This window comes from Myxine glutinosa, chromosome 11, assembly GCF_964187855.1.
Source record: "Myxine glutinosa chromosome 11, kmMyxGlut1.1, whole genome shotgun sequence".
NCBI classification, from domain to species: Eukaryota; Metazoa; Chordata; class Myxini; order Myxiniformes; family Myxinidae; genus Myxine; species Myxine glutinosa.
In genome coordinates this window covers 110,811,922-110,837,439 of record NC_136271.1, presented here as the reverse complement: position 1 = coordinate 110,837,439, position 25,518 = coordinate 110,811,922, and the positions used below count along the sequence as shown (strand labels likewise).

General features: G+C 42.3%; 1 protein-coding gene across 4 annotated transcripts; it reads right to left on the bottom strand.

The window, feature by feature from the left end:
• Positions 1–12,499: 12,499 nt before the first annotated feature.
• Positions 12,500–24,886, bottom strand: ANKRD16 (ankyrin repeat domain 16). Of its 4 annotated transcripts, none has more exons than XM_078786989.1 (7): positions 24,579–24,886; positions 22,849–23,069; positions 20,289–20,331; positions 20,101–20,209; positions 13,486–13,647; positions 13,267–13,345; positions 12,500–13,121 (listed from the first exon to the last, which is right to left on the bottom strand). In XM_078786989.1, exons 1-7 carry the CDS (start codon positions 24,857–24,859, stop codon positions 12,979–12,981), a joined length of 1,038 nt encoding a protein of 345 aa, XP_078643115.1. In that variant the 5' UTR covers positions 24,860–24,886; the 3' UTR covers positions 12,500–12,978. The 4 variants fall into 4 exon arrangements, with proteins under 4 accessions (XP_078643115.1, XP_067959851.2, XP_067959852.2 ...); XM_068103750.2 differs by having other exon boundaries at positions 20,289–20,370; positions 24,528–24,883; XM_068103751.2 differs by having other exon boundaries at positions 24,528–24,874.
• Positions 24,887–25,518: the final 632 nt, after the last annotated feature.

The window sequence follows — 25,518 nt, the reverse complement described above, 5'->3', positions numbered from 1 at the left end:
GCCATTGGCTGCTAGAGGATTGAACGAATAATGAGTCATTCATGTTCCCTTCAATAATTTTCTTTTTCTTTTTCGGCCGCCAATCCGCTTCTGTAAATCAGACGATCAAAGTATCGTGAACGCTGTGGAAATAAAACCAAATTATCGCGCACACGATGGAATTACTTTTTTAATTCATCGCACCTACGAAGTCCCATGTAAAGAAGAAGAAGAGGAATAACTTGCAAGAGCGATATTGAACGTGAAATTATAAATTAAAGAATAAAACACACAAAGTTTAACGAATTAATCTTTCAGGATAATATTAATGTATTACAGATTATTTTCCATCATTACATTTGAGGATCAACATCTTTTAGTCAACGAATAAATGTGAGTTCCCTCAGAAGGAACTTCAACGAATGGGGGCATACATTGAAGTTATACATTGAAGCTGCATACATTGAGGTTACGTTCCCTCCACTGAGATTGATAATTACTGGAGGAACTATCTGCCAAAGAAAGTGATGAGGCCACGTGGACCGCCATATTGGGACTCCCTCCCGACAAATTCATCGTGAACAATGTGGACAAACATAGATTAGCAGATTTAATAAACTTAGCTTTTTTGGGGCTGTTTCATGTCCTCAACTATTTCACAATACAAGTGGACCCGTTAATCCATTGGACCAAATTTTCATTGATCTTTACGACCTTGTTTTGCAGGGTGTCGGCAGTGGCGAAGTTGTGACGTTTGGATATGTAGCTGGGTCGGGATTTGAACCCAGGTTACACAGACTTAGAGGTGAGTGTGTGTACCTCAAAGCCATCCTGGCAGCCCAACACACTCAATGAGGTCTCTCACCACGTTTACTCTTCTGTCCAGGCTCCAGGGCCCAGCTGCCCATCGAATGCCAACACCTTCGCTTTTTTCCCCTCACACGCCTGTCCTCACAAAACGTCATACGTCATGGGTCATACGTCATGGCTCATACGTCATGGCTCATACGTCATGGGTCATACATCATGGCGTATACTGTGTGTATACACGGGCAGGGATTAAGGAAACTCCACTGTGAAACATAGAAAAAAATCATGGTTACAAGTTACTTATTAGCAATAGAAAATAAATTATAAATGTACTACTAAATTACGCTTCAGTGTAGAATCACAATTCCACAACAAAAAAAATGTTGTTGACATACTAAAAAATTTAATATTCAGCATACATATACATTTGGATTTATTTGGTTACCATGGCAATAGTGTGCTGTGCAATCATATTAAAACTTCATATCATACTAAAATACGCCATTTATGTCTGTCCGTCTGTCTGATGAATTTTTGACGCCAATACATTCCGTCCTTACTTATCCAATCTCAACCAAACTTGACAGGATGACCAAGGGTTACATAATGAAGGTTGTAGCGCATTCATTTGCCCCTCTCCCCAAGGGGTTTTCCCCGCCATTGCCGTCAATGGGGTTGCGTGTTGAGGTGTATATCGATGTTAAGTTAGCTTTATCGTGGCATTTTTCCAAAGACGCTTTGAATAACAAAATTAATGATAATCGTTTAGCGGTTGCCGAAGACGATAAGAAGAGGCCATTTCGTTGGGTACAAAAGGTTGTTTATTGTACAGAAATCTCCAGCAACTCCTCGCGAACGGAAGTCGTAACGGCTTATATAAAAGCAAGCACCCTCTTCGGAGGGCGTGGCTCCAACAGCCGCGCGTGCGTCACGACGACACAACCAAACGCCCGTGTGCGTGGGTTAGAACAAACCCATCGTAATGGTAACCGTCACATGCGGATAAGTGAATAAGGTAACCGCGACATGTGCATAAGGTAACCACTACATGCGCCCCCCCAGAAGGCACGCCACGGGCGTGTACGTAGTTCGCGGGTGGAACCGAGCCGGGCCGTGGGTGGAACCGAGCCGGGCTGCGGGTGCTGAGCAGCGGTAGCAGTTGGAGTTGCAGCAGTAGGAAATGCGGGAGCGGCGAGCACCAGTGCGCGCGAAGGCAGCAAAGCAGCCGTGCGTGCGCAAGAGATGAGCAGCATCAGCCTCGGGATCCGCCGTAGGAGCAGTAGTAGGAGTGGCGAGCAGCAGTACTCGGCCTGTGTGCGCGGAGGCGACGAAGTATCAGTACTCGGCCTGTGTGCGTGAAGGCGACGGGCAGCAGTACTCGGCCTGTGTGCGCGGAGGCGGCGAGCAGCGGTGCTCGGCCTGTGTGCGCGAAGGCGACGAAGTAGCCGTGCCCGGCCTGTGTGCGCGGAGGCGACGAAGTAGCAGTACTCGGCCTGTGTGCGCGAAGGCGACGAAGTAGCCGTGCCGCCAACGCCCCGTAACGGCGTTCCTTCGGAGGGTCCCATAGCTGGTTCGCCCCTCCAGACGTAAAGGAGGAACCGAGCGCGATGCGCGAACCACATGGCCGCTCGTCGTTGGTGAAACTCCGGCAGTTCGAGTTTAGGTCTTGTGGAACTGGAAGAAATTGCGGTCGCAATCCTGCCGTGTTCATATTCGGGGGCACATCGGGGTCACCAGTTTAGCGGTTGCCGAAGACGATAAGAAGAGGCCATTTCGTTGGGTACAAAAGGTTGTTTATTGTACAGAAATCTCCAGCAACTTCTCGCGAACGGAAGTCGTAACGGCTTATATAAAAGCAAGCACCCTCTTCGGAGGGCGTGGCTCCAACAGCCGCGCGTGCGTCACGACGACACAACCAAACGCCCGTGTGCGTGGGTTAGAATAAACCCATCATAATGGTAACCGTCAATGCGGATAAGTGAATAAAGTAACCGCGACATGTGCATAAGGTAACCACTACAATCGCATATTATTAATGTTATTACAAAACAATATTAATACTAATAATGTCCCACTTCCCCAAGGCGTTTTTCCTGCAGTGATAATGTGTTTAAATAGCTTATAGTTATAATGGCGTTTCTGTGGGAGCAACGGCTTCTACAGGAAGTAAAAATATTATACACCACAAACACGTATGCTTAGCTTTTTAAACAGTCGCTAATGCTCTTTATAACACTAAATGAAGAAATTTGGAGGAATCCCGACATCCGTGAAGTAAGGTTTATTTTTAGAACTGAGCGAAGATCTATTGTACTCTATATAACTCACAACGGTTGGGTTAATAACATGGCCCTTTCTGCCGCTACCGTGGAATTTTTTTGTAGTGAACTTTTGAAACTCGCTCCTGCTGTTTCATACGAAACTGAAAGGGAGAAGCTCGGGTTGTGCTCCTTTACCAAGCAGTTAGCTAGCGCTTGCCAAGCCAGCCGTTCCTTAACAGTTTTGAATGGAGTGCTTGCTCAAATGCTTAAACCACTTGGCGATCTCTTCACAAGAAACTTGGTAAATGAATACACACCCAATGTTCTTGAGACCCGATCATAGAGAGACTGTAATCTATACACCCCCAAAGAGGCATGACCCTTCCTGCCCCTCCCGGAGTCTGCGGGTGTAATAGTGCTTCAAAGCTGCCATTTCTACACCATTTTGAGCAATATGTTAAAAATTTTCCCTCCCAATCTGAAGCTGATACCCCGATGTTGGAGCAGTCCAAAACCGACCTTTGGGCAATTTCTAGCATGTGCGCAGCTCACACCACCAATGTATGCAGTGCATGTGCTGTGTATGGGGAAATTGTTTACAGCGCATCACCAAATTGTGTACAGTGCATCGCCAATTTGTGTACAGTGTATAGCCAAATTTTGTACAGTGCATCACCAGATTGTGTACAACGCATCACAAGATTGTGTACAGTGCAACACCAAATTGTAAACAGCGCATCGCCACATTGTGTACCAACACAATCATGATCAACATGTTTCTTTTCGAACCACATATGATTCTGCACTCATAAATCGTAAGGAAAACTTTAAACAAATTTATCTCAGAAAATATATTAATATTATCGAATTTTTCATCATATATTTTAAAGATGAAGAGAAGCGTACGGCACTTCAAATTTAGCACAGTTCATCTTTTCAGTCTATCAAATGTCTTGAACGATTTTGAATAAGATCCAGTACCTAACTTTTTTATGATTTTTTTCCCGACAAGGTAAAGCCGAGTTGTTTCCGCTTCTATTAAGAAAACAAGACTGTTTTTGCACGAATAAGATTTCTTGTATAATATTTGTTGATTTGCTGTGTACAAAATGAATAAGCAATATTTACACATTGCAACAGAAAACGTGCACAAACAACTAGCTTTTGTGTCAAAATGCTTCTATGAAGAAAACGAGACTATTTTTGCACAAATAACATTTCTTGTGAAATATGTGTAGTTTTGCTGCATAAAAGCTAAATACACTCGATTTCAGGAAACATCAAATGTTTCTGCACTATAATAGTGAAGTGAACAAAAACGTACACAAACAAGTTTTCGCATAAAAAATGCTTCTATTTAGAAAACGAGACTGTTTTTGCACAAACAAGGTTTCTTGTGAAATATGTGTCGTTTTGCTGTATACATGATAAATACACACTATTTCATGAAACACACACACATTTCTGCCCTCGAGTAGTGACTTTCTACAAAAACAAATGTACGAACAACAAGCTTTTGTGTCAAAAACGCTTCTATTCAGAAAAGGAGACTATTTTTGCTAAAACAAGGTTTCTCGTGAAATATGTCGTTTTGCTGTATACGTGCTAAATACACACTAGTTCATGAAACACACACATTTCTGCCCTTGAGTAGCGACTTTCAACAAAAAACAAGCTTTTGTGTCAAAAACGCTTCTATTCAGAAAAGGAGACTATTTTTGCTAAAACAAGGTTTCTCATGAAATATGTCGTTTTGCTGTATACATGCTAAAATACACACAATTTGATGAAACACACACATTTCTGCCCTCGAATAGTGACTTTCAACAAAAAACGTGCACAAACAACAAGCTTTTGTTTCAAAATGCTTCTGTAAAGAAATAGAGACGGTTTTTGCACAAACAAGGTTTCCTGTGAAATATGTGTTATTTTGCTGCATAAAAGCTAAATACATGGGATTTCATGAAATAGCACATGTTTCTGCAATAGAATAGTGACTTGAAAAAATAACGTGTGATACAACAAGCTTTCATGTCAAAACACTTATATTAAGAAAGCGAGACTGTTTTTGCACAAACAAGGTTTCCTCTGAAATATGTGCTGTTTTGCTGCATAAAAGCTAAATACACACTCTTTCATGAAACAGCACATGTTTCTGCACTAGAATAGTGACTTGAACAAGAAACGTGCACATGTATAATGCTTTTGTGCAAAAATGCTTATATTTAGAAAACGAGACTTTTTGCACAAACAACGTTTCTTGTGAAATGTGTAGTTTTGCTGTATACATGCTAAATACACACCATTTGATGAAACACACACGTTTCTGCCCTTGAATAGTGACTTTCAACAAAAAACGTTCAAAACAACAAGTTTTCTTGTCAAAAATACTTGTATCAATAAAACGAGACTGATTTTGCACAAACAAGGTTTCCAGTGAAATATTTGTTGTTCAACAGCGTGAAGCCAAGCTATGTGGGAGGCAGGAGCACCAGACCATAGGGGAGAGCAGTATTCCATTGAAGTGCAGATGAAAGATTTGTATGTTGTGAGGAGCTGAGTAGTGCCCAGAAAGGACTTTGCACGATGGAGGATGCCCAGTCGGCGACTGGCTTTGGAGGCCAGCTTGGAAATGTAGTTTTCTCAGGAAAGATCATGGCAGATAGTGAGAGCCAAAAGCTTGAGTGACAGAACTTATTTGAGAGGATTGTTGAGAAAGTAGATGGGAGGGTTTTCCAGACGGTTTTTTTGGAGAGACATAGTGAGAGTGTGAGATTTGTCAGGATTGAAAGACATGTTCCACTTGTTTCACCAGTTTGTGATTTTGTCCAGGTCTGCAGAGAGTGAGGAGGCTGCAGACTGCCGATCTGAGGGATGAGAAATGGAGCGGCAGAGAGTGGAGTCATCAGCAAAGTGATAGAGAGGATTTGTCAGAGAATCTGAGAGATCATTAATGAAGATGAGAAAAAGCACAGGGCCCAGAACACTGCCCTGAGGAACCCCAGCCAGGACAGGAAGCGGAGATAGAAGAATTCCATTCAGAGCCACACGTTGACTGCAACCGGAGAGGAAGTCCGCATGTCATGTGTGGATGTTTTTTCCAAGAATTTTTGTGTAGTTCGTGCTCAATAAATGTCAAACTGATAAGTTTGACTAAGCGTTGTACTTTTTAAATTATGACGTCATAATTAATGCACCAATGACGTCATCAGTAACAAAACTTATTTCCCATGTTTCAATTTTTTTTCATGCAGCTGTTTCAGAGATATAGAGGTGCAACATTTTTCGGTTTTTCTGAGATGGCGACCTGTACCACGTGACCTATGACGTCATAATTATCATTTCAAAAAATGATACAGGAGGTGGTGCTCCTATAGTGAAAATTTTGTGTTCATCGGACCAACAGTTGCAGACAAAAAAAAATAATACTGATCGGATCAAGCGTTATACTTGTCGAATTATGATGTCAGAATAAGGCGTTGATAACATCATCATTAACATATGTTATTCCCCATGGGGAGTACTTGACAATGTTTCAATTTTTTCCATTGAGCGGCTTCGGAGATATAAAGGTGCAACTTTTTTCCAAGATTGCGTCTCTACCACGTGACTTATGACGTCATAATTATGAATAAAATTATACAGGAGGAGGCGTTCTCATGGTGAAAGCTTCGTGTCAATCGAACCAACGGTTGCTGAAAAAATGAATTTTTAAAATGCAGACACACACGTACGTATGCCACACGTACACAACTTTACTCTACAACTCATTGTTTAATTAAAATACTGGATGATATTTTAAGGGAACTGATAAACTCCACCATTCTTCAGTCCTGGTAGCTACTGACTTCTCTAAAGCATTTGATCGTGTAAGGCACCAGATTGTTGTTGATAAATTCATTAATCTTGGTGTTAGTCCATCTATTATTCCATGGATTTGTAGTTTTTTTATCTCATAGAAGTCAGGCTGTACAGTACAACGGGGAAGTTTCCACATGGGAAATAACCAATGCTGGGGTTCCTCAAGGCACAAAAATTGGTCCGGTTGCTTGGGTAGCCATGATAAATGACTTTGTTTCCGGTTATCCTGAAGTTTCACACTACAAGTATTAGTCAGGTTCACTATGTTTTTTCGTTCAAAATCATGGTAGATTAGCAAACCTATACATTTTTGGAAACGTTATTACATGGAAAATCTGAAAATCAATGTTTACATTTGCCAATTCCGACCAATTCGATTCGACCAATTCGACCAATCGACCAATTCCATTCGACCAATTCGACCATTCGACCAATCGCTTCGATCGACCATTCGACCATTCGACCAATTCGATCGATTCGATTCGATCGACCATTTGACCAATTCGATTTGCCAATCAATTTGACCGACCTTTGCTTGTGTGGAACGGACTGTGAAAACGATGCGGACTATATTGTCGGATACGACACACAGGACAGTGATGACGAACTCTAAATGGCATATTCTGTAATCGTGTATGTTTGATGCCATTGACTGCCTGTGTATATTTTGTCATTGACTGCCTGTGTAGATGTGAAGTTATACTGACTGCATGTGTATATATGATTTTGCTGACTGCCTGTGTATGTTTGGTGATATGAATTATTGTGACACATTTTGATGTTATTAACTGCCTGTACAAAATGATAACATGTATTTGATTATGCAACTTATCGCGAATATAAAGACAGTATTTTGCAATTCAAAACCTTTGATTCGTGTCTTACCATTCCCCATAGCACTAATTTGATACTTTCATTGGATTCCTTGTCCCTGAAAATATAGGTTTCGTATATTTTAAAAAGTTGTTAGGGTAATTAGAGGCAGAAATAGAACAAAATATGTATTTTACAGTGGCCATTTTGAAAATCCAAAATGGCCGCCATACAGGTATCTCTCCAAATGTAAACATTGATTTTTAGTTTCCTTATGCTATAACCTTTCCAAAAATGTATAGGTTTGCTAATCTACCATGATTTTGAACGAAATATAATTTATTGACATAGTGAACCTGACTATATGTTGATGACATGACCTTTTGTCAAACTTATAGTGACAATGAATAAACTAGTCATATGCAGCAGCAACTTGACTGTCTCCAACAATGGTCATTTTAAAACAATATGAATGTTAATACGAGTAAATGCTTACATGTTTTTACATAAAATTTCATGCTTACATGTTTTTGAGGCAGAGGTGCCTAGTTTTCATATCGGAGACTCAGCTATTAATCAAACAGATTGTCTTAAACTGTTAGGCATCCATGTGCAAGAAAACCTGAAATGGGTAACTCAAGTTCAGGCCATGTGTAAAACCTTCAACAGAAACTACTTTTTGCGGCAACTGAAACGTTGTAATATCCATATTTCTGAATTAATAACGGTATATTTACAGTACTAGGGCATGCCCGTACTATATCTATATCTAAAATTATATCTCCCCCTCTATTTACATGAAATGGTTTGGTCCAAAGCGAACGGCTTGCGAGTACGGTGACAATCCCCCCCCCCCTCTATTTACATGAAATGGTTTGGTCCAAAGCGAACGGCTTGCGGAGTTTGGTAAAGAAATCGCCATCGCGTGCACAAACGCGCAGGAAAGCGAAAGAATCGCAAATTAGTTTTAATTAGTTTTAAAACATAGTTTAACGCCAACATAGCGGCAACATAGTTTGCCAACGTGAAATAAATGAATACGCTCTCAAATGTGCCGTCCGAGGCAGAGTCTGTTCGCCACGTTCGGCACACGTGATAACTCGCTGCTCTCTGATTGGTTGAATCGTTTTTTGGACATAGCTCGGTAACTACTTGTCCGATTAATATGAAACCTTGAAAAGGCACATCCTCGGGTCCCCAGCAATATACCTGGCAAGTTTCAAGTATATCGGACCCGTGGTTGTCGAGAAACAGCGGTCACAGACATACAGACATACATACATACATACATACATACATACACACAGAGATTACTGGAATTATAGATAGATGTTTGACCCACCTTGGAATATACGTCACCCGCATGGTTTTGTGGCTTAACGAAAGCCCAGAAGGAATGTTGGAGAAATTGCAACGGAAAGCATATTACTACCAGCCTTGTGACTTATGTGGCTGCCAGACCCTGTGACCTGTGATGTTTTTGTGAACACCCTGGTATCCCCAAAGCTTGTGGAACATGTGTGTGAAGATTCACCGCAATCTGTCCAACCATTCGGGAGAATAAGGTTTTTAAAGGTTTATTCATTAAAAATATATGGCTGCCAGATAATGCGACTTATGTGGCTGCCAGATCATGCGACTTATATGGCTGCCAGATCATGCGACTTATGTGGCTGCCAGATCATGCGACTTATGTGGCTGCCAGATCATGCGACTTATGTGGCTGCCAGATTATGCGACTGAAATGGCTGCCAGATCATGCGACTTATGTGGCTGCCAGATCATGCGACTTATGTGGCTGCCAGATCATGCGACTTATGTGGCTGCCAGATCATGCGACTTATGTGGCTGCCAGATCATGCGACTTATGTGGCTGCCGGATCATGCGACTTATGTGGCTGCCAGATCATGCGACTTATGTGGCTGCCAGATCATGCGACTTATGTGGCTGCCAGATCACTTCCACATGATACAGCTGGTAATTGTAAATTAAATTGGCACTCGGTTATTCTTGGTGCATGGTTTACAACAACTCTGGTCATTAAGATTGGACACATGATATTAATCAAGTGGCAAATATAATTAAATTGGGCTGATGGTTTTAAAAATCAATCAAAGTCGAAAACATGATGACACTTGCTTACTTACACAAAATGGGGGCTCGAAGATCCAGATCAGAGATTTTTAAAGTGAGCTGTTCACCATTGAGAGATAGGGCAAAAACAGCATAGAGTACGATATTTCAAAAAGTTGTGTACATATTCGGATGAGACTTGGTGGACATGGTGGGTGTGTGACAAGAATGAATCTATTCTATTTTGGTGAAGATCCGAATATGGATCCAGATACGAGATTAAAAAAAAAATTAAGTGATTCTTCACCATTGAGTGATAGGGTCACTGAGGACAGTGACACATCCAAGCTCGCTTGCAGTGGTCAAAGCAACATGTTCGTTGGACACGGAGGCAATGGGCAAGTGTTATGTTCTGTGCTGAATTCACCCCAGATACACTTTTCTGAAATACCGACTTCCTTCCTGGAAGTCCTAGCTGTGTCCATTTTTATTTTTTTTACTCCATGTCTATGTTTTTACTCCATTTTTACCTCCCTCACCCCCACACCCCCTTCCCATGCCTCCTCCCCCCAAGCCCTCACCCTCCCACATATCTCCCAATGCCCCAGCTCTCAAATGTTGTACTCGTGTGCTTCCCCCTATCCCCATCCTCTTGCTCCCCATCCTCTTGCTCCCCATCCTCTTGCGTGCTTCCTCTCTGGTCTCCCACTCCCTTTATTTTGTCTCATGTGTCCGTTTGTTTTTTTGTCATTAATGTTAGCTCTTACACGAGCCTCGATCTTATATACAAAACACAAGACACAATGAGCAATATGCCCCAGTTTGGGTCAAGACCATGATGTCATGATGTGGGGGCATGGGGAGGAGGGTGGACATATCTGGTATTGAGATTGTTACTTCAACGTTGGATCCTTATGTGGAAACATTTGCCACAACGTGATTAGTTCCCAATGAAATGGACATGTAATTATTTAGCATTTATCTCTGTCAGCGGTTTGCACCTCATCTGTGTCCGATGATGTCACATAAATAAATTGCATTAACAACAATCACGTGTTTGGTTTTTTATGGTGGAGAGTATAATTAACCATGAATTGAATGGTCATGACAAGATGCCACATTTTAACAGGTAAAACAAGGGCTTTGTACATTTTTTTACATGGTATAAGGCTCGTGGAGGAGCTGCAACACAAATTACGCATGCACATGCAGACAAATAAATGAGATAACACTGGACTTCACTTCAGACAAACACAGTCACTTAGCATATGGGAAGTGGCGTCACGTCCCAGGAAACTCTCGCTATGGCGATGCAATCTTTATAACGAGGCTTTTCTCTCCACTCTTAGTGGGGCAATTAAAGAGCAAATTCCCTCTCCCTCCTTTCCCCTCCCCCTATGGATGCCAATTTTGTGGGGTTTGTCCATGCTCTATCTCTTATATATTGAGCAAGTGAGGCAGCAAGCAGCACGTACTGTTTTTAAGGCTTTTGGCATGACTTGGACTAGGACTTGGACTTGGAAATCGAACCACCGACCTCCCAGCCGTTGTTATAAACAATTGTTCCACCGAATTTGATAACTTGGTTTCTAATCTATATAATAATACTGTAAGGACTCGACTTTGTTATCCCTTTTACGCCGCACCCAGTGACCCGATGCCCACGGCACTAATGGATTTACGATCTACGAACAGCGCTCTTTGTTTATCACGTACAGCCATACTCGAAAAATCTGAATTAGCCGACGTTGGGGCCCAAAAGCATCCGATTAACGGCCGAAACGACGCCATCTTACGACGCCATCGTATTGACGTCTGCTGGGTGAAGGCGAAGCAAGCCGTCTGCTGATTGGACAGTCGAAGGCGACAGCAAGCCATCCGCTGATTGGACAGTCGAAGGCGACAGCAAGCCGTCCACTGAGTGGACAATCCAGAGCATGCATTTGTGCCGGTGTCGATCGCGGTGTACGCTGACCTCATCAGGTGGGTTTACCATAATTTCTTCCATATACTGTGATTACAACGTGCTGAAACCGATCAGCAGCCCATCAGTATCATATAAAGCAATAAATACCAAGGCTTCAGCTTCTGAAAGCTTAAAACAAAGTGTACTTCGCCGAGTGACGAAAAGTAGGCGTAGGCCTAGGCCCTACCTATCCAGTTGTTGTGTTTCCGTCATAATACGAGTATGCAAGGAGTCGTCAGAGGCTTGACTATTACCCCAAACATTGTTTATCCAGAAGTTTTAAAATAATTTCAACCTCTGATACTGCGTTCATTGTATTATATTCCTACTGCTCTGCCTTGACATTGACGCTTACCAATGCGCCAGTATGGGGCTAATTCCAGTCGATTTACTAATCCGTTCATTTTTTAAAAGTCTATGGTTCTACTGCTGTTCCTTTCCATTGACACATACCACTGTGCCAGTGTGGCCAGAGTGGTGCTATGCCGATTCCTATTACGAATCCATTCATTTTTCAAAAGTATATCGTAGCGTTGTCATTTAAGTAGATTGCAATAAATACGTTGTTCATATACGCACTCTTCATTCTCATCTTTCTTCCTAACTCTTACTCAGACAAGCAAATCCCCTATGCCATCCATAATGGTACACTCTATCCATACACCACATCCTCCCTTCCGTGGATGTTCCACGGGTTTCGGCTAGTATATAAATAATACCGATCTAGAATTACTATTTATTTTAACTGTTCCATTTATTCCCAACTTATTGTGGGTTCGGCCAGGGAACATATTTGCAGCCCATGTGTTTCACGAACTGGCTGGCCAGGCCTGGGAAGATAAAACGACAAACACCACAGCTGCACATTCGCCTGATCACAAGAAAAACCCAATGAAAGATTATGGGCTAGGCCGAATTCCTTACCTGACTGAATCAACCACAACACAACAGAATCCCTCAAAAATATAAGGATTAAAAAAAAAAAAAAAAAAAAAAGTTGAAATTTGTTTTTTGTGATGGAATGAATTTTTGTTATTGGTTATATTCAACTCTTGGGTAACACCAACATGTTTCCTTTAGAGCATACACTCTCTAACACCTTTGGTGTTTGATCCAGCGTTTGCACCACTACCGTCTGAACACGGAAAGGATGATCCGTAAGTGAGCCAAAAACAAATATCTTCTGTTCCAAATGCCAGGTATTCGTTTAAAGTTCAACTGGGGCTCGATTGATGTAATAGCTTGGGAGGCAGCGCATGAGCTGTGAAATCCGTAGTAGAGGTGTGGTTATGCATGCAGGTCTGGTCTAGAGCTTGTGCACATGGTGCGTGTCCTCGTGCACTGGCCATTCCACGAGCTTGGAGGAGAAAGCACAAGGCACAGCGATAACATGTTGGATGATCTCACTATGATTCACTACTACCTGATAACATGTTCACCACTGGCAAAAAAGATCAACATAACAAATTACAAATAGTAAACTTGCCTATGCCATCACTTACCAGTGCGGCCTTTGGCATCAGTAGCTTGTAGATCAGCCCCAAGATCACGAAGGGTTAAAATTGTTTTTGTGTGTCCTTCCTGGAAATATGCAAGACGTAAGCAAAATGATGATGATATATATTATTAACAGCAACAATAAAAACATTTAGTTATTCAAAAAGAAAGTGCAATCTCACAAACGTTTAAAAAAAAGCTTCCCATGGAGGCAACCATCATACCTTTGCAGCATAGTGCAGAGCCGTAAGGTTCAGGCTTGTGGCTCGGCTGTTCACGTCCACACGCAATTCGGTTACGAGGAACTCGATAGAGCGATCCTGTCCTGTCATGGCAGCCTGATGCAAGGCCTGCGCACCTAAAGCATCAGCGGCTCTCTCGTCGGCCTGTACAAGGGACAGAAATCGAACAGACTAAGAGGCCCAGATTTTATGAGGAGGCAAATGCCCCACACCAAATTGAAATGTGTGATTACGGGAATTGAAGATCATGAACAACAAATGCCCCCTCACCCCTTTCTCTCCACCAAAGCCAGCAATTAGTCTTATTGCAGCACCTAGTTTCACCTAGTCCTTTCAGATTTTACAACAATCATTTAATACCAAAGGTAAATCAACAGATAAATTACTTACTACATTATATAATAAAAGAAATTATGTTTTACACCAAAGGAACTTAAGACAATGTTTATCAGCAGGGTTAAGAGTGAAGAAGACTCACAGAATTTTGAAGTTCAGACAAAGTCATTGGTTAAAGACCTATATTGATTTTAATACAAAAAGGAGGATGGAAGCTAAAACAGATTTTGAAAAGGAGTTTTATAAATTAATGAATAACGCTGCATTTGGAAAGACTATGGAAAATGTTAGAAATAGAGAAAACATAAGACTTGCTCTATATTGAAAACAAGCATCAAAGCTAATTAATAAACCAAATTTTCAGCGAGTGGAGGTGTTTTCAGAGAACATTTGTGCTATTCATATGAAAAAAGAGAGTATTAAAATGAATAAACCTATTTATATACAGTCACGTGAAAAAGTAAGTACACCCCATGTAAAGTTTTGACTTTTTCAACATATTTCAACATACAGCTATTTGATCTTCATTTCAACAATATTGACAGATAAAGGTGATATAATATAACAAATATCATGAAACATTTACATTTTGTAGTCCATTGTATAATTTAAATAAACATAAATGCAAATTTCGCATGTGGAAAAAGTAAGTACACCCTTGGCTCTAATAGGTGGTATTGTCCCCTTTGGCAGAAACAACCTCAAGTAGGCGTTTCTTATAACTGTCTACCAGTCTCTGACATCGACTGGGAGAAATTTTTTCCCACTCCTCCATGCAAAATTCTTTCAGCTGTGCGATGTTTGAGGGGTTTCTTACATGCACAGCTCGTTTCAAATCCCCCCACAACATCTCGATGGGATTTAGATCCGGGCTTTGACTTTGCCATTCCAGAACCCTCCATTTCTTTCTTTTCAGCCATTCCTTGGTGGATTTACTGGTATGTTTAGGGTCATTGTCATGTTGCAAGGTCCACCTTCGGTTGAGCTTCAACTTTCCGACAGATGGCCTCACATTATCCTCAAGCACCCTCTGGTACAATGAAGAATTCATCGTGGATTCTATGATGGTGAGCTGCCCAGGCCCTGATGCAGCAAAGCTGCCCCAAACCATAATATTTCCACCACCGTGCTTTACAGTTGGGATCAGGTTCTTGTGGTCAAATGCTGTCTTTGGTTTTCGCCAAACATGTCTTCTGGTACTGTGGCCAAATAGCTCTACCTTTGACTCATCTGTCCAGAGCACATTGTTCCAGAAGTGCTGGTCTTTGCCGAGGTGTTCATTGGAAAACTTTAGTCGTGCCCTGATGTTCTTTCTGGACAGCAAAGGTTTCCTCCTGGCACACCTCCCATGTAGATCAAATTTGTGCAGCCTCTTTCTAATGGTAGACTCGTGCACTTTGACATCAACAGTGGCAAGAGCTACCTGTCGATCCCGTGATGACATCCTGGGGTTCTTAGAGACTTCTTTCAGCATCTTGCGGTCTGCTCTCGGGCTGAACTTGCTGGGGCGGCCTGGCCTGAACAAGTTGGCAGTTGTTTGGAATCTTCTCCACTTGTAGATGATCTTCCGGACAGTCGAATGATTGATTTCAAATTGTTTGGAGATCTTTTAAAATCCCTTCCCAGACTCGTAGGCATCTATAACCTTTTTTCTGAAGGCCTCAGAGAGCTCTTTTGATCTAGGCATGGTGACGCCGCACACTTCAACAACAAAGAGCAAACCAAACTAAATGTCTGAGGTTTAAATAAGACAGGTTCCTCCAAGATCCTCTCTGACGATGTTCTAATCATTTGCACCTGAGCTGTTGCACCTGATTCTAATTTTAGGTATTTGAAGTCGTGATAAATGTAGGGGTGTACATACTTTTTCCACATGCAAAATTTGCATTTATGTTTATTTAAATTATACAATGGACTACAAAATGTAAATGTTTCATGATATTTGTTATATTATATCACCTTTATCTATCAATATTGTTGAAATGAAGATCAAATAGCTGTATGTTGAAATATGTTGAAAAAGTCAAAACTTTACATGGGGTGTACTTACTTTTTCACGTGACTGTAGGAACATTAATCCTTGATTTATCAAAGTCATTAATGTCTGATTACTTTTACAATAACTGCCCCAGCACAAGAGTGATAATGAATCCAATATCAAATCCGACAAGAAATATCAAAATGATGTTAATCTACTTTATATGGATACAGATAGTTTTATTTTGAAAATTAATACAAAAGATGTTTATTCAGATATGATTGATGATCATGATATATACGATACAAGTAATTTTAAGTCAGGTGATAAGTTGTTTTCTTTAAAGAATAAAAAGGTTATTGGAAAGTTTAAGGATGTCTTGGGGGGTAAGGTAATGAGTGAATTTGTAGGATTGAGATCTAAGGCTCATGCTTTTAAGTATATTGATAATAAGGTTGAAAAGTGTGATAAAAAGTTAAAAAGAGTAAAGAAAAATGTTATTAAAGAATCAATAAACTTTGAAAATTATTATAATTGTTTGACTTTAAAGAAAGAAGGATATAGAAAAATGAATATGATAAGAAGTTATGAGCATCAATTATATACAGAGGAGGTGAATAAGAAGGCATTAGGAGCTTTGATGATTTGAAAAATATTTTAGATGATTCTGCTTTTAAGAAAATGAAGCTTTTACCTAAAAATGAAACACAAATATTCGTTGGGTCTCTGTATGAGTATAATGAAAAATGGGGGAGGGAGGAAAGTGGGTGCAATTTTTTGAGAGAGAGGAGGTGTGAGTTAATATGTTTCCATAATTTTCCGTATTGACTTCAATGTTAAATGCTATGTGTCCTAGAACCCCCATTCTGAGTCTACTCACATTGCCTAACCCTACTCTTCGCTTCGCACATGCAGTGTAACAACTAGCAGGTACCTGTGGAAATACCACTTAAAGTAAAATGGGACTTCAACAATGTCTTTGTCGATGACGTCCCCGTTTTCTTATCACACCGTCTCTCGGTCTCCTATTTGCTGATGACTCCAATCTCTGCCATGACATCCCTCATCTTTCAGATTCATCGTGACATCCTTCAGGCGGGCTGCGGCCAGCCTCTTCCCTCTCTTCAGACCTTGGAAAAAAATCATAAGCTGGTCAAAACACTTGGAATATGTCTGTCAGTCCTGACAAATCTCACACTCTCACTATCTCTCTCAAAAAGGACCAAATGGCAAACCCTCCTATTCACTTTCTTAATCCTCTTGAGGAACTTCAATCATTCAACTCCTGGGTCTCACCTATCTTTTTTGGGCAAATCACATTTCAAAGTTGGCCTCCAAAGCCAACTGCCAATTGGACATCCTCAATCATGCAAAGTCCTTCATTGTCACACCTGAACTATCAACCTACAACACCTTTGTCCACATCTTGATGGAGTACTGCCCTACCCTACCTCAGTGCCTCACATCTTGCTCAGCTTGATGCCGTAGAAACCAAGGCCTTCAAAATCATTGTAATCTCCAGTGATGAAGCCGAGTTTATGGGCTTATCACTTCACCATCACAGACACAGTAGGTCGGTTGTTTACCTGTCTTCTACCACCTCCTTTCTGGTCTTGCAACCTCTGCTCTTTCTGTGCTTTGTGCACTCCCACCCCCCAGGTTTCTGCAGGGTTCACACAGTCCACCATCAACCCCCATCGGGTGGAACTACCCAAATCCAGTGTCACTGCTTACCTCCACTAATTTGTTCCTCTTTACCTCCCACATGTGAAATCAACTTCCACATTCTCTTCAATCTCATTCTTCCCTCCAGGTCTTCAAGAAAGCTGCTCACCAACATCTCAAATCGTCCCCAATCCAAAACCATGATCTTTTCTACACTCGTTAACCCTGGCTAATCTCTACTCCTTCCAATTTTGCGGTTTCCCCTCCTTGAAGTTGACTTCAGTATCCATATTGTTCACCCCATTAATGAGTATTTCGCATCTTGCCTTTGGCTGTTGCAGTGCCTATAGAATGTCTGCACCTCCTTTCAAAAATTTCACCTTTTGTTCCCTTATAGCCTGGAATTAAATTGCATTAAATCAGGCTTTTTCCTCCTTTATTTACACATCGTAACCTTCAACTTCCAAGTGAAAAACAAATTCTACAAATTTCAGAAAATTAATTAAAAGTACAAAACTAGATTTCTATTGGTTGGATAAGTGCCACCCACCCCCTTATAATAGCAACCGTGAATTAGCTCAGGTGTAACCAATCACCTTTAAAATCGCACACCAAGTTAATTGGCCTCCACCTGTGTTAAATTGTGGTGATTCTGATTATTTCAGAATAAAATCAGCTGTTTCTGGAGGTTTCCTCTGCTGGGTAGTGCATTTCACAGAAAAGACAACCATGAGCACCAAGGTGCTTTCAAAAAACCTCTGGTATAAAGTTGTCGAAAGGAACAGATCAGGGGATGGGTATAAAAATATTTCAAAGGCCTTGAATATCCCTTGGAGCACAAGACAATCATTAAGAAGTGGAAAGTGGATGGAACCACCAATACCCTGCGTAGATCAGGTCGTCCCTCCATGCTGGATGACCAAGCAAGGAGGACACCGATCAGAGAGGCCACCAAGAGGCCAATGGCAATTTTGAAACAGCTACTGGCCTTTATGGCAAAGACTGGTTACTGTGTGCATGTGACAACAATATCCCCAGCACTGCACAAGTAGGCTGGCCTGTATGGTAGGGTGGCAAGAAGGAAGCCATTACTCAAAAAAACCCCACCTTGAGTCCCATTTGAGGTATGAAAAAAACCACTGTGGAAATTCTGAAGCCATGTGGTAAAAAGTTTTGTGGCCTGACGAAACCAAGATGGAACTTTTTGGCCTAAATTCAAAACGTTACGTTTGGCGCAAACCTAACACAGCACATCGGCTAAAGAACACCATCCCTACTGTGAAGCATGGTGGTGGCTGCATCATGTTATGGGGATGTTTCTCATCAGCAGGGACTTGTCATCAACTCATCAGAATCAAAGGAAAAATCGATAGAGCAAAATACAGAAAAATCCCAGAGGGAAACCTGCTGCCTTATGCAAGAAAACTGAATTGGGACTTTTCACCTTTCAAAGTTTCACCAATAAAAAGTTCACCTTTCGGCATGACAACGACCCAAAGCACACAGACAAAGCTACACAGGAGTGGCTAAGGAACAAAAGGATAAATGTCCTTGAGTGGCCCAGTCAGAGCCCCGACCTAAATCCAATCAAAAATCTGTGGCACGACTTGAAGATTGCTGTCCATCAACACTCCCCACGCAACTTGACTGAGCTTGAACAGTTTTGTACAGAAGAATGGGCAAATATTGTCCAATCAAGGTTTGCAAAGTTGGTAGAGACCTATCCCAACAAACTCACAGCTGCAATTGCTGTCAAAGGTGCTTCCACCAAGTATTAACTCAGGTGGGTGGACACTTATCCAACCAATGGATTCCAGTTTTGTATTTTTAATTAATTTTCTGAAATTTGTAGAACTTGTTTTTCACTTGGAAGTTGTGGATTACGATGTGTAAATAAAGGTGTAAAAAGTCTGATTTAATGCAATTGAATTCTAGACTATAAGGGAACAAAATGTGAAATTTTTTGAAAGGGGGGGTGTAGACTTTCTATAGGCACTGTATGTCCTGATCCATTCAGTGTACTCGCTCTTCCCCGAACCTCGACTATATATATATATATATATATAAAAGAAAAAAAAAGAACCGAGCCAACGCAGCTCTGAAATAAAACCTTTTACGGTGTGGTCATGGTGTGGTGACAATGTGGTTTATCCCTGCACAAGGCCACACTTTAGTCTGCACTGATATTACAGTGTGATGCAGGTTTATACTACGAATGGGCCAATCGTTTCCCGATGAGCAAAATTTTTCTTTCGGTTGCACCACTGAATCCACAACACCTCCTATAATCCCTCTGCCACACTTTCCCTCAACCATCTCGTTGGCTGCCCCCCCCCCTCCAACCCCCCTTCCTTGGATTCCACTTCCTTCTTACAGCTTCTTCATCCAAAGGTTCATTCTTCCTCCAGGCATATTTATTCCCCCGCCTTTTTTTTTTCTTTCTTCTTTTTCCTGGTTCTCCTGGCAAATGTACTCCTTTCATCCTCACCCTCCCCCACTGTCATGCACCCACTTGGTTACATCAAAATGAAAACAGCATTAAAACAAAAAAACTTAATGTAAAGGTAAGCAGGAGAAGTGGATAGAAAAATGATGACAAAGACAGTTAGGTGCTTTACCTTATGCCTGTCCATCAGCAGCCTTGCAACCTCCACGTGGCCGCGCTTTAGCGCATCCATGAATGGTGTGACACCACAGCTGTCACGCTCGTCTGGTCGATAACCGCACCTGCAACCGCATCAGCCATGATTTTTCAAGTAGTACAGTGATCACTGAAATGTCCAAAATAGGTTATGTTACAGCTTACCTCTGCAGCAATATGGCCACCACGTCCAGGTGCCCATGCAGAGCTGAAAACACAGGATAATGAAAGGAATTGGTTTGCAAAGCTGGTTTGTTTGTGTAGTGTCATGGAAAAGAGCAGAAGGGGGAGAGGGAGGATCATGCTGAATCAAAGCGAGTTACATCCATGAAGAACATGCCACAGTCACAATGACATTAAAAAATATATTCAAAAATGATGCGAAAATAACCTGAAACGGAAGTACCTGGAACGCATCCTCAAAAACAGTCCTTGGAGCAAGACCTGAAAATGCCTCTATGCTTCAAGGTGAACACATCATAGCTTGGTCCTCGAAACGAGAAGCTGAAAATCAAGTTTGATACTTTGGGTTCTACATGTCGGGCCTCGTTTCCGGCTTTCTGATCCCACCAAAGAAGATTACAACCAGCGAGGATAAAGTGCCGTCCGGATTCTGAAAGATGTCGTGTCGTTGCATTACGACTCAAAACTCTTGAGACCTTCACCATCGCCGCGAGTAATACTATGGAATATTAGTGCCCGACTGCCCGTGGCCACGAAAGGTTGTGCGATAACAAAAAAAATGAGAAATACTCCTGAGGTAGTTTTCAAAATACCTTCCAGGGAAGATGGTGATTCGTCGCCGCATTAAATTTGGAAGAGCTGAGGATTATTTGCTTTGATTTTTGATTCTCCCTTTTCGCTGGTCATATCCATGTGGTACGCTGAGCACCAAGAGCGTGTGTCATCCATCACGTGCAACTTTTTGTTTGTCTCTGAACACCTGTCAGCAAAATGTGCCAAAAGGGCCGACGAGGAAGTATATAAACCGTGAAAATCACAATTTTAGCACAAGGTAACACTTCCCGACACAGTGAATGAATGAATGAATGAATAGAATGATCGTTTTGAGGCCATTTTCCCTGCTAGAGCGGAGGTTAGCCTTGCGGGCCCCATGACAATCATGGTTCCCTGTTTGAGGCAATGTTTTTATGGCCGGATGCCCTTCCTGACGCCAACCCTTGGTCGCCTCTTACGATGCGCAGGGATACGGTGTACCTATTCTAAACCGGGGTACACACCGGGAGTAATTGCACAGTGATTGCACAGACAATTGCACAGACACAGTGATTGAAAATAAAGGCAAAAAGAGCCGAAACAACTTTGCTTCCTTGTCACAGGTGATTGTTTATGCAATGGTGGGAAATTTAACTCTTTCCTTGTAATGAGGAAGCTTTCTTCAAGGTGAATCTTCTGCACAGTAATGTTTCATTTCTTGTGATGTCGGGAAGGGGTTTAAACATCCAGGACACAGTCTCATGGCTCAATTTAAGACCACCTATATCCCAGAGGGAGGAGTGAAGGAAATTCCAACGAGGAACGACAATCGGCTGCCAGATAGCAGGTACTCCCACCAGGATGAATTCAACCATCCGAGATGCGATTGCTATTCACCCACAAACCTCCATGGAGCAACAACGTAGTTTGGGGAGTTGTTGGGACGTCAGGAAAGCAACATTCCAGTCCGTTAAGACTTGCATTGCCTGCAACACCATGAAGAGAAGCTGCACACAAGACTTCCAGCAGTGTGGTCAATGTACGTTGTCATGTAGCACAACACAACAAATGGCTATCCTGGAATCTCGAATGTTGAAAATATGTTTCGTGGTGTGACGATTCATGGACGTTTGATGTATATTTCATAGATGTCCGACGGCAGGGTCTGTGATCTCTTTGGTACCTTCAATTAAAGGTTCCATTTTGTGGATTCACTATATATAAACTAGCCCAGAGTTAATAGGACACCTTACCCCACGCATTCTTAAGAAAAAGGATATAGGAAGTGCCTTTTCAGCTCTTGCTTTGCATTTCCAAACACGATCTGTATTCGTTTTGTTGTCCTTGAGTCCTCCAGGCATATTCATGACCTTTGAATAACAGGCGCAATGGTAACCTTACGCTAGGCACCACCAAATTGTGTTCTGCAGGGTTCAAGTATATAATTGAAATAAAATAAAGGTTTTAAAGGCTGTAGAAACTAAACTCCAGAAGTTTACCGCCGTTGAAGCTCCGTCTTTTACACCGCCTTATTCAACACGTTAAATTACTTATTCCTGCATGTTGTTTGTGGCCTTTACGATGTCGCTACAAAACAGTAAGTTTCCTGTTTGGCATGATTTTCAATTTTGTTTCACTGCCAAACAGACAGACAAAAAGAAATTTAGTAACTAAAAGAAACAGACAGACTAAACTCCTCTCTGTGCACGCATGATCAGGATGAGATTCCGTATATTTTGCTAATTATAGAGCCAAATTACTGCTAAACTACAGGTTCATGCTCCGATTTGTGTTCTACAGTATTCAAAATATAACATTCAATTCAAATCAAGTTGTTCCCCAATCACAGAATGACGTCTGTGGACAGACAGACAAATTGTGAACAAATTGCTTTACCCCGCTTTTCGCTTCGGTCGGACAGGGTAAAAACAAATTTCAAAAAAGAAGAGGAACACCTCCCAGGTTAAGCAGTAAAGACAAAACAGGTGAAAGATGCTAATATCAGCACCGGCAGTGTGAAGGGGACTTCGAGAAACCTTGCTGCGGGTCATCCAGATGTCGGGACTGGCCTGGAGGAGAAAGCATACTGTAGCCAAATCTCCTTGACGAGAAGCAATTTGGAAAGCATTCCAGCCATCCTTGTTTCTCAAGTTGAGCTGGGCTCCCCATTGTATCAGCTCACGCACCACCTCCACATTCACCCGCGTACACGCCAGCATGAGCGGCGTCCTGCAGACAAAAAAGATGGCGAAGTCATAAACTATAAGGGGTTGCAACTTGCGATGACTGTGTCACTCAATCGTGCATAGCTGGAGGTTTGAATCATTTATTGCACAGGTGCGATGATGCCGCTGATGTAATGCCCTGTGTAGGTTTGGGCATGAATTTGTAACTTGGTCAGGGTGCTGGCAATACCTTACCTACTCTTCGTGAATTACACAATGGATCTTTAACATTCACCAACTAATGCTGGCAGATGGAACACCGACTTACCGTCCACCTGAGGCACCGCACATACCTTCATGCCTCTTTATTTCTACCTGCGAAACACCAAGGTGGGAATTGCTGGATTGAGATTCGAACACAGGCTTGACAGCTTCGAGACGAGTTGGCATACCTGCAGGGAGGGCATGATCCTGCCAGCCCAGAATGGGTCACCAAGATTTAAGCACGAGGTGCGACTGTGAGCTGATGTGTATGTGTCTGCTCTGCCTATGCGTGCACACATCTGTCTGACGGTAAATAGTAGTAGTAATAGTATAAATAGCAGAAAGCATTAGATAAAGGAAGACTTCCATTACTTGGTGTCCCAGTCATTAACCAGCCCAATAAAGGTGTCTCAATCATTAACCAGCCCAACAAGGTGTCCCAGTCATTAACCAGCCCAATAAAGGTGTCCCAGTCATTAACCAGCCCAACAAGGTGTCCCAGTCATTAACCAGCCCAACTAAAGGTGTCCCAGTCATTAACCAGCCCAACAAGGTGTCCCAGTCATTAACCAGCCCAACAAAGGTGTCCCAGTCATTAACCAGCCCAATAAAGGTGTCTCAATCATTAACCAGCCCAATAAAGGTGTCTCAATCATTAACCAGCCCAACAAAGGTGTCCCAGTCATTAACCAGCCCAAATAAAGGTGTCCCAGTCATTAACCAGCCCAACAAGGTGTCCCAGTCATTAACCAGCCCAACAAAGGTGTCCCAGTCATTAACCAGCCCAATAAAGGTGTCTCAATCATTAACCAGCCCAACAAGGTGTCCCAGTCATTAACCAGCCCAATAAAGGTGTCCCAGTCATTAACCAGCCCAACAAGGTGTCCCAGTCATTAACCAGCCCAACAAAGGTGTCCCAGTCATTAACCAGCCCAATAAAGGTGTCTCAATCATTAACCAGCCCAACAAGGTGTCCCAGTCATTAACCAGCCCAATAAAGGTGTCCCAGTCATTAACCAGCCCAACAAGGTGTCCCAGTCATTAACCAGCCCAAATAATAAATAAAGGTGTCCCAGTCATTAACCAGCCCAACAAAGGTGTCCGTCATGAACCAGCCCAACAAATTTGCAGACCTCTTCAAAAACACAGATTAAAGGGAAAGGTATCCACTGGAGATTGTTCATTTCATTAACCTGCAAATATCAATTTCACTCGTGGTGTCCATGGTTACAACAATGAGGTAAAGATCCATAATTACCAGTCACCACTTTTCAGAGAGTCCACCTGAGCTCCTCTTTCTAACAAGTACCGAACACATTGGCGATGACCCATGGACGCGGCCTCATGGAGCGGCCGTTTGTACTCCCTGTTGGGGACTTCCAGGTCCAAGGAGAGCTCTTCCAGCAGGTAACGGAGCAGGTCGAGGTCGCCCTTCCGCGCAGCGACGTGCACGAGGGTATCCCCGGACCTCGCTCTTCGCAACGTGCGGAGCGTGCTCGTGACGTCATCGCCAAGACCCAACGCCCGCAGCCCTGACGAGTCCCCGTCTTGAACCAGTCTGAAGATGCGCTCTGGACGGCACGTTGCCATCGCGTCATTTCCGGGTTTCCCAGCCTTGTTGTTGTTGGTGTTGTTGGTTGAGATTGTCTTTAAACTTTTGGATTTTTTTTAATCCAGAAGCTTCACAATGTGCTCACACCGTTTCGTGTCCGTGATCACCATAGTCCATAGATGTTGGAGGTGAGAATCACAATGAACTCAAAGTACACGGCTGGTGTGTTCCGTTGGCAAGCAGCTTGCTGTCGCTTCCCAAGCCAGTCATTCCGTATCACCAGCTTTGCAAGCGGCTCGGCAAGCGGCTCGGCAAGCGGAGCAAGCGACGAAGAGAGGTTCGTGGTAATGAGCAAAAATAGCCGCCGCAGTCGGGTTCAAAACGATACTACAATCTACTACCAGTTAAAACATTTTTCAGAAGCAATAATTATCCCTGCAATGTAGACTCATCTTAAAACAAGTGAATCCACTTGGATTCCGCCCAGGTTGGCACATGGAAATTATGATGTAGCATAATTATCATCTCGGGTCAAGATTTGAAATTATGCCATGGTTTTTGTAAAATTGCTACTAGTATTCACATTATGTACTTTCACCAAAACATACATCATCATAGAAACATACATAGAATTTGGGTCCTCTGGGTCATTTGGGTCCTCTGGGTCATTTGGGTCCTCTGGGTCATTTGGGTCCTC